This window comes from Cebus imitator, unplaced genomic scaffold (genome assembly GCF_001604975.1).
Source record: "Cebus imitator isolate Cc_AM_T3 unplaced genomic scaffold, Cebus_imitator-1.0 Scaffold372, whole genome shotgun sequence".
NCBI classification, from domain to species: domain Eukaryota; kingdom Metazoa; phylum Chordata; class Mammalia; order Primates; family Cebidae; genus Cebus; species Cebus imitator.
The window spans coordinates 574,689-584,736 of record NW_016107687.1 but is presented as its reverse complement, the minus strand read 5'-3'; the positions used below and the strand labels follow the sequence as shown (position 1 = coordinate 584,736).

General features: G+C 42.0%; 1 protein-coding gene and 1 non-coding gene across 2 annotated transcripts in view; both read right to left on the bottom strand.

Moving 5' to 3' along the window:
* The window catches only part of GNS (glucosamine (N-acetyl)-6-sulfatase), a 41,160-nt gene extending 33,002 nt beyond the window's left edge, over positions 1-8,158 (bottom strand). Inside the window, exons 1-2 of the mRNA XM_017507305.2 lie at positions 7,798-8,158; positions 1,817-1,876 (exon numbers count right to left, since the gene is read on the bottom strand). Coding sequence (XP_017362794.1) covers positions 1,817-1,876; positions 7,798-7,992 — 255 coding nt within the window. The 5' untranslated portion in view covers positions 7,993-8,158. The remainder of the gene's footprint in view (positions 1-1,816; positions 1,877-7,797) is intronic.
* Positions 8,159-9,561: 1,403 nt separating this feature from the next.
* On the bottom strand, positions 9,562-9,667 carry LOC119468060. The gene has a single exon (XR_005196685.1). It is a non-coding gene; the product is annotated as a small nucleolar RNA U13 (small nucleolar RNA).
* Between the last annotated feature and the right edge of the window lie 381 nt (positions 9,668-10,048).

Below are 10,048 nucleotides of genomic sequence, written 5' to 3'. Positions count from 1 at the left end.
AAAAAAAAAAAAAAAAAAAAGGAAGAAATGAAATGTATGTAAAATGATGTGCATATCTATGTATCAAATATTTTTTATCTTACCACTCACATCGTTTTGTAACTTAACTTACATAGGTCATAGCCATTTCTGGCCCCAACCAGTTATTATTAGAAAGTTCATAAATTATGAATGAGGCAGGGCATGGCAGCTCACATCTGTAATCCTAGCATTTTGCAAGGCTGAGGTAGGAGGATCACTTAGGCTCAGGAGTTCCAGACCAGCCTGGGCTACACAGTAGGATCTTGTCTCTATCTTTATATAAAAGAAAAATAAATAATTATGAATAAGATATTTTCTTTGTCCCCCACCTTCTATTTTTCTAACTGATCACATGGAAGAAAGTTATTTTTATTTTTTCATTTTTATCTTGCTGAATTCTAGTGATTTTAAGTTTTTCAATAATTCTCCTGTGTTTCCCAGATAGAAAATCCAAACAAGCAGAAACAATTTTTCCAATATTTTTACCTCTGATTTCCATAAGACTTAATGGTAATGACTAGACAGTCCGGAATATCATTAAATGGAGCCCTTGTTTTATTCCTAACAGCAATTGCCCTGAGCCTTTCACCTTATGTATTTGTTTGAAATATTCATCATAGTCAGGAAGCATTCTTACAATAGCTTAATATGTTACCAGGAAAAGATGCTAAAATTTCAGAGTACTTTCAAGTATCCATTAGGAAGAACATTCAATTTTCCTTCTTTCAATAATTTATATCATGTCGATAGACATATAATAACCAACATCATGTAGTATTTACTATAATAAGTCAGGCGCTGGCTGGGCATGGTGGCTCACGCCTATAATCCCAGCACTTTGGGAGGCTGAGGTGGGCGGATCACTTGAGGTCAGGAGTTTAAGAATAGCCTGGCTAACATAGTGCAAACCCATCTCTACTAAAAACACAAAAAATTAGCTGGGCATGGTGGTGGGCACCTGTAATCCTAGCTACCTGGAAGGCTGAGGCAGGAGAATTGCATGACCTCAGGAGGTGGAGGTTGCAGTGAGTCGAAATTGCACCACTGTACTCCAGCCTGCGTAACAAAGTGAGAATTCATCTTGGCGGGGGTGGGGAAGAAGAAGTCAGTGCTCTACACATATTAACTCAACCTCACAACAACTCTGAAGGAGATTTTGGTACTCCCTTTTATAAATGGGGAGAAAAAGGGCCAGAGAGTTTAAATAATTTGTCCAAGGTCACGCTGCTAGACAAGAAACAGAAAGGGTATTCCAGACTAGGTAGCTTGGCTCCAGAGTCTGAGCACTTCAACATAACACTATGCTACTGTTCAAGGGATTTCCTGATAGTACGCTACTCTTACATTCCTAGACTACCATTCACTTTGTTATGTACATGGTTGAAAATCAATTGTTGATATTTTGTTTTGAATCTTTGCATCTATATTTATGGTGCGTGTGTGTGTGTTGCTTTTGTCAGCTGGTTATCAGGATTAATTGGGTTTTTACCATAGAAAAGATAACACAGCGTACGTATTACTTGATTTTTTACAATCCATTTTCAAACCTCAAATGGTGAAGTTTAAAATTCTCTAGTTCTGAGACTGGCTTAGAAATATCTGCAGTTAATCTTCAATTTATAAGAGGTAATACTTCAATTAAAAGAGTTTATATCACATTCAATCCTTCCTTCAGATGAACTATTTAACAAGGAAAAAAAAACAAATAGATCATACCAGATTCCCGAGAAGAGAGTTTCTTCTCAAGCTACAAACACGATTAGATTAACAAAATTGAATTAGCCGTAAAACTTACAGCGCTGGAAAAAGTCATCCCCATCTCTCCAATGAGTGCTCTGGTTTTCTTTAGTGGTGTCTGTAAAAGTAAGTAATTATCCATTAGACAATTTCTTCCAATAAATTAAGGCACAAAGAATTCCTATTTTGTTACATCTTAATCTTTAATTTCTAAACGGTCAGCTCTAAGCAACAGCCAAACAGAGTCCTGTATGATTCTAGAGACAGGTTTGGCTCCAGCCAGCTCCATCCTGTGTAAAAGTACAGGAGGTCAAAATGCTTGCAGGAAGGGAAAGTTCAGTTGGTGGCAGTAACGTCTTTGTGCCCTTATAGTTATCAGCCCCCAGATAAGGCAGACCTATCTCAATGAATTAATCTTCAGAAGTAGGATGTGGGAAATGATATAAAGGGAGTCTTCAGCCCTATGAAACAGAAGACAACAGTTGGATTCTGAAAGTCAGGGCCCCAGGGCTCAGAGACTGATTCAAACTTCACACACTCAGTGGTACAGGCCAGATACACACTGTTCAACTACAGCTACTGCCATCTGCATAGATCCACTAGCACTTCAGGATAAGGACTTGAACCAGGTGGTAAACAGGTGTATGCAGAACACTGTCAGGCAAAAGGCTACTCAGAAACAACTTTATGTCCTTGCTTTTCATCTTTTCTTCAAAATCTAAGATCTTTACAAGTACAGAGAACAATTCATTCTAGAGTGAGGATGGAAGTATGAAGACAGTCATTTCAATACAAATGAAAGGAACACTAATATTCTTCAGATTCCAGACAGCAAAAAGCACCATTGAAGAGGCTGTTTTATTGTAATATGGGTCAGTTCATGAAGACTCTGAAATACCTTTGAAACCTAAGACCATACTGAATGCAGTTTTAAGTATATTTTGTTGTATAATAATTCCTTAAAGATCGCTAATCTAAATATATAACTAGGTAAAATAGAAGCCTCAATTTCAATAATATATAAATGATTTTCCATTGTTTAATATAAATACAAAATCTATGGAATCCATAAGCTCAAAAGGATGAGAATTCTAATTTATCCAAAAAAAGCTCTGAGATTTCATGAGTAGATACAGAAGAGGCTGCCACGAGATGTAGGAGATGCAGAAGATCTTTGCCAAGCTTCCAAAGCAAGGTCACCAGCCATGCTCTCCTCAAAGCATCACTGGGTACCACCCTCAGGAAGAGAATACTGGGCTCACTGAAACACTGGTTTGATAAAGAACCTGAGTTACTATGAGGACATTTGAAGGCGAAATGAGGATTCAAAGAGTAAGTGGAAAAAAGGACCATCAGAGTTAACTGTATGAGACTTCTTGTTAAACTGTCTGATAAATATGTAAAACTATGAAAGAATATCTGATTTACAGGAAAACTGTGTAATACCATATATTAAACACAACATGTTCCAGGCATTAATCTAGGCAGTGGTGGACAGAGGATAGATGGTCCTTGGCTGCAGGATCCCAGCACTCTTGGGGACTTAAAACAACTAACAGGTAAACAGTTATTTCAGGTGGTGATAAGTGCTATGAAGAGAATAAACCAGGATAATGTGATTGTAGCTGGTGGGAGGAAAAGGGAACTACTTTAGATGGGTGGTCAGGAAAGGCCTCTCTTTCCAAAGGTAACTTCAGTACGGAAAGCCATGTGATGAGGAGCCGGTCATGCAAAGATTCAAAGCTGTTTCAGGCTGGGTATGTAGGTACGAGGGCTGCCAGAGGAAGGAGAGAGACACCTGGGAGGAACAGAAAAGCCAGTGTGGCAATAGAAGCAGCTTAGGAAGGAAAAGGGAGAGTGAGGTAAGATGAGGTCAGAGAGGTAGGCAGGAGTCAGTCATGCAGAGCGGAACAGCAATTTAGACTTTAGGTCCAATGAGGTGGCTCACACCTGTCATCCCAGCACTTTAGAAGGCAGAAGCAGGAGGACTCTTTGAGGCCAGGAGTTCGAGAGAAGCCTGAGCAACATAGCAAGGCTCTGCCTCTACAAAAAATACAAAATTTAGCTGAGTTTGGTAGTGCATGCTTGTAGTCCCAGCTACTTGAGAGGCCGAGGTAAGAGGATTGTTTGGGCCCAGAAGTTCAGGGCTGCAATGAGCTATGACTGCACCACTGCACTCCCCCGCTAGGCAAGAAGAGATCTTGTCTCAAAAAAAAAAAGTAGTTTGTATTAACTGTAATCTTTATACTGCTAACAATAGTATAAAATATAACCATAATCTGTGCTTAACTGAAAACGTTCTAAACAAGAAACCATACTGTATCCTAAATGTGTATGTGTCTCTATGCTAATCAGAATGTAAAATGAACCCTTAAGAGCTAAGCAAAGATCTAACAAAAAACTTGTATGGTCAAGTTAAGGCCATACAAGTCTTTAAGCAGCAGCCAGTCTCATGCTCTCATATGGGCAAACGTGTTACTCTGCTCACCCCAAGGAGAATCTTTTCCATTAAAACCCCAAAGAGTCATTTACTTTCCTTGTTCCATGTATAGCTGCTCTGAACTGACAATTCTGATAATTCTGTGGCTAACAATGGAAATTGTTTTGCTTTCAGTGAAGCAATGAAATATTTATTCTTCCCCAGGTGGGTGCAGTGGCTCATGCCTGTAATCCTAGCACTTTGAGAGGCCCAAAGTGGGCGGATCACTTGTCAAGAGTTCAAGATCAGCCTGGCCAACATGGTGAAACCTGTCTCTACTAGAAATACAAAAATTAGCCGGGCGTGGTGGTGGGTCCCTGTAATCCCAGCTACTTGGGAGGCTGAGGCAGGAGAATCGCTTGAACTGGGGAGGCAGAGACTGCGGTGAGCCAAGATTGTGCCACTACACTCCGGCCTGGGTGATGCTCCTTCCCTCACTTGCCTGAGGTTTTGGCCAAATGTCACTTTTCTTAAATGATTTATTTTATTTATTTTTTTTTTGAGACAAAGTCTCTCTGTGTTGCCCAGGCTGGAGTGCAGTGGCACGATCTCGGCTCACTGCAACCTCTGCCTGCCAGGTTCAAGCGATTCTCCTGCCTCAGCCTCCCAAGCAGCTGGGACTACAGGCGTGCACTACCATGCCTGGCTAATCTTTGTATTTTTAGTAGAGATGGGGTTTCATCATGCTGGTCAGGCTGGTCAGGAACTCCCGACCTCATCATCTACCTGCCTCCACCTCCCAAACTGCTAGGATTACAGGCGTTAGACACAGTGCCTGGCCGTGAATGATTTTAAAAAGAGCAACTTATGCTTCTGTGAAGAATACTGTGTCCTCCACACTATAATGATGTTTAAGTAAAATCAAGAAAGAGACAAGAAAGGTTCCCTGGCAAAATAAAAACAGAGTCCCACAGATATTTGGAACAAATAAAATTAAAGACAATGCTACTATATAAAAGAGAATTTCTAAGACACTGAAAAATTCCACTACAAATCTAAATCATGTTATAAGTGCTATCTACAATCCTTTGACCAGAGTTAGTCTGGTGGGGGTTGACCACTGTTTATTTTGCCAATGATGGCAGCAATCTGTAATCTTTTTTAGGTTAGAGCTCTCTTTCCACAAAAATGAAGACATGATACACAAAGTTTTACATGTAAATTAAGGAGTTCCATGAAGTCACTGGCATCCCCAAAGGTCACCTGCAGACTCTCTGACCTATGGTGTGATTATGCTGGTGTGGGTATGTGGAATGAAATCTGATTATTATCACAGTATTCTAGAATAGTAGAAAAAGCATGGTGCTCTGAGATTAGCTACCCAGGCTTTGTCCAGTATTAGCTATATGAACCCTAGCCAAGTCACTTAACCATCTTCCAGGTTTAGTTTCCTTTTAAGATAAGAATACTATGCACAGCAGTGGACTCCTGTGATGAAGCACAAGAATAAAAATCCTAATACTCTGCTTGGCTCCAAGTAAGTTCTTAAATGCCCTTGTCTTAGCTCTTCCCTTTGGAGTCCTGTTTGACAATCAGCGGTAGAATATTCTGAAAAAGGCTAGAAGAGAAGCCAGAATTCTTGAGTTGGGAACATTAAGCTTGACTTGTTTCCTCCACTCAATTTCGGTACCTCTCTCCAGTAGAAACGCCTGTTTTAAAAAAGAATCTGGGCCGGGGCAGTGGCTTATGCAGGTAATCCCAACACTTTGGGAGGTTGAGGTGGGTGGATTACTTGAGTCCAGGAGTTCAAGACTGGCTTGAGCAACATGGAGAAATTCTGTTTCTACAAAATATTTAAAAATTAGCTGGATGTGGTGCCATGTGCATGTAGTTCCAGCTATTAGGGGAGGCTGAGGCAGGAGGACTGCTTGAGACTAGGAATTCAAGGTTGCAATGAGTCTCGACTGCACCAATGCACTCCTGCCTGCATGACAGAGCAAGACCCCAACTCAAAAACAAACTGCTACTGGCTTAACGAAACAAATAGGATTAACATACTAAAAGGAAGAGACCTCAAATACACACAGACTACAGCTGTGGTTGATAAGAATTGAAGAAACTGAATTCTCAATACCTTATATTTAAGCAATGAATTTTGTTTTCAATAGCTATAAAAGCTTGACGTTTTGACTGAGAACTTTAGTCACTGCTAGAGAAGACTTGCTTTTTCTGGACAAAACACTCTTCAAGGACACAGTTTGTTGTTGTTTTTAAATAAAAAAGGAATTTTTTATTTAAAAATTTAAATAAAATAGTAAGACAAAATAGTAAAAGAGTAGTAAAACTAAAGTGCAAGAGGAAAATTAAATCAAGACTCTTGTCAACATGGCTTGTTAGAAACTAACAGACGATGAAGCATATACGGCAGGAAAGTGTAGTCAAAATGCAAACATCTTAGACATCAGCTGTAAAAGACTCTCAAGCTCTTGAGCACAACCTAATATATTTTACAACTCAGGAATGTAGATAGACAATTCAGACAGAGGGGCATGATTACCTTTATCAAGTGTAACACACACACACACACACACGGACATTTTCTATTCTACTCTATTCCAAAGGAAATGAAATATGTTGGTAGCTACTCACTGATTTCACAACTCACTCACGGGTTGGGACCAGCGGTTTGAAGGACACTAAGTTAGGGTGTGTAACTAACTGCACAAGCAAAGTTAGGAACGTCTTGCCTGGAGTATTTCATAGTCTCAGCATTCAGCTGAAAGCAAAAAGAACTGAAACGAATAAAGCAATAAAGCATTTGGTTTTAAAGCGAAGAGAGGAATGCTGAACCCAGGGTCAGAAGACTCTGCCTCAGCTACTCATGTGTATTGGGCAAGTTGCTTTCTTAGCCTCCACGGGGAAGGGATCGGAGTGGATGTTTCCAAAGGTCACGCATTCCAGAATTCTGCAACACACAAGCAAAATTAACTTGGGAGGAAAAAAATGAAGTCTTTTGACAACACCCATTAGATAGAAAATGAAACACTGACAGTCTCTAATTGAACACCGTCAGGTGTTTAATTAGACCAATTGAATTTTCTTGTGAGGCAAAACACACCCTCAAGAGTTCGAAGGTCTGCCTACCAGATCAGTGCACTTCAGGCTTATTTTTACAGATATTAGACATAGACATTGTACACAGGCACAAACGCAGAGATGGCCTAGGTCTCTCATAAAGGGGACTGGACTTGTCTTTTGATCCTCTAATCCAAAAGAAAAACAATCAGGGCTTGAGTGCTCTTAGCCAGCACCTGATCCTCGTTGGTTCAGCCCATCCTCCACCGGTCTCCACATGTTTATCTTGAGATATTAACGTAAACTCCACAGCAGTACAGTCCAGACTAGAAGCTCTGTGTGCTGTACGCATGTGCCTCAGTACAGAAAGGAAAAGAGTCTTGCAGTCCCTTACACCGGCGTAAAGGGCCTCAGGTGGTAAAACCAAACCTACCCAGGGTCAAGACAGCCAGTTCGGGGAGTGGGGGTGGGGACCGGGAAAGAGAGCAAGACACCGGGGAGTCAGCCCGAGAGATGGAGGGGCGGGGCTGAAACAGAAGAGTTACCATGCCGCCGAGCACTTCGTCCTGGTCGTCCGTGAGGAGCAGCACCACGTTGGGCCTCCGGGTTCCCGCCGCCACCCCGGAGACCCCCAGGCAGCCGCCCAGCACCAGCAGCAGCAGCAGCGTTGGGCTGCAGGAGGGCAGGTGGCGGTGGCTGCCCCACCCGGGCCGACCTGGGGCTAGAGGCAAAAGCCGCATGGCCGATAGCCTCCGGGGGGACCCCGGGACGGGAACGAGGGACGCACAGGTAGCTGAAAGGCGACAGGCCGACCAGCCGACAGAAGAAAAAGCCGTGCCTTGAAGGCCGGGGGCTGGGGTCAGGCGTTTTCTCCCTGGGCGCGATCACGTGAGCTAGGGAAGGGGCGGAGCACGCTGTGCGGTCACGTGACGGTCGCGTGGGCGGGGCCGCGGGCGGGCACAGCCGGGAGGGAGGTGCCGGGCAGCTGCGGAAAAGGGGCGGAGAAATGGGGAAAAGGGCGGAGAACCGGGAAAAGGTCATAACCCGTGCGTACTTCATGCGCATGCTCGGTTCGCGTTCTGGTACGACCTTTTTCTGAGCGCTTGGTGGAGATTTAAATGGAGGAAAGAGAAGATAAACAGCAGCAAAGAATTGGCAAATACTGACCAACCGATTAGGGAAGAGAAAGGAGGACTATACCTACCAGATATTAACATCAGCTGATGGGGAAAGTGGACTTTACCATATTTAATCCCCGTGTGGACGGGCACTTATTCAAGGTCCGGATGTTTAATCGCTTTTAATTTTCTCTACAACTTGTGAGATAAATCTTAACATTCTCATTTGGCTCATTCATTAAATTCGGAACTGGCTTCCAATTCAGCTCTTTTAACTCCAAAGCCTGATTATGTTCTACTTTCCTCAGCTGACATCGTAGTTACAATTTAGGGATGTCCTGACAGTTTTATCCTAATGTTCCTTGGTAACTTTTTAAACACCCTCTTGGAAGATGTTGGAGGATGTGCATGAACAAAAACCTTGAAAGGTGGTCTTCCAATGGCATTATTGTTATTTTTATTATATATATATTTTTGAGACGGAGTCTTGCTCTGTTGCCTAGGCTGAAGTGCAGTGGCGTGATCCCAGCTCGCTGCAACCTCCGCCTCCCAGATTCAAGCGATTCTTCTGCCTCAGCCTCCTGCGTAGCTGAGATTACAGGCGTGTGCCACAACACCTGGTTAATTTTTATATTTTTAGTAGCGACAAGGTGTCACCATTTTGGTCAGGCTGGTCTCAAATTCCTGACCTTGTGATCTGCCCGCATCGGCCTCCCAAAGTGCTGGGATGTAACCTGTAAGGTGTGAGCCACTGTGCCCGTACCCCAACCCCATCGCATTATTAAGTAATCTTTAGCGAGGAATATTCCATGATACTAGCTCCAAGTATTTTGTGGTCTCTCTGGAACAATTCGAGTTTGCCCCTCTGCGGACATCTGTAGAAAGAGAGATCTTACTGGCAAGGTGAACTGTTAAGTTATATTCCCAGACCAATGTAACAGGGTGTACCTCCTTGCTGGTAAAAGTATTTTCTCTGAGCTGAACTGTCTGCCAAGAAGAGTCTCTTAAAACTCGTGAAAACTGTCCCAGAACTTAAAAGTAAGATAAATTTTAAAAAAAGAGAAAAAAAAAAACTCGTGAAGACACTGTACTATAAGGTAAAAATGTTGATGGAAACACTTTGAAACCTCATGTGTACAAGGATAGGTCTATTAAAAAAATTGCCTTTCTTTTATTACTTTTTTTTTTCCACTACAGAGGGGTAATGTGTGGAGTCCTAACAAGGTTTGAGGTAGGGGTCATAACTCACACATTAGTGTAAAAACTGAATCATCACACTAATAAACCACAAAAGGATCTTAATACTTTTTTTAAAGTAAGCCTACAGAAGGCAAAAGAAACTTTAAAAAAATGAAGTAGAGTTTTTCTGCAAGAAGCAATTTTGCCAGAAATATGGTCAGAGCAGTTCCTAGACAACCAGAATACACTTGGTTACGGCCTTGGCCTTGGCCCATTTTTCAACCTGGTTAGAATAATCCTTATGTATTCAGGTTTCCAGACTTCCAGGAAGACTTTCTTGCACAAAAAAAGAAACTAACATTTGCATTGATGCCCCAAATTGTAAAATTGTTTCTTTTCATTTTCAAGGTTAGATTATAAACTATTTGAGGCCAGAAACTGTGTAATTAGTTCCACACTTTGTTCAGGATGCTGCTGTCAGAGGCATTTGAAGGAGAGC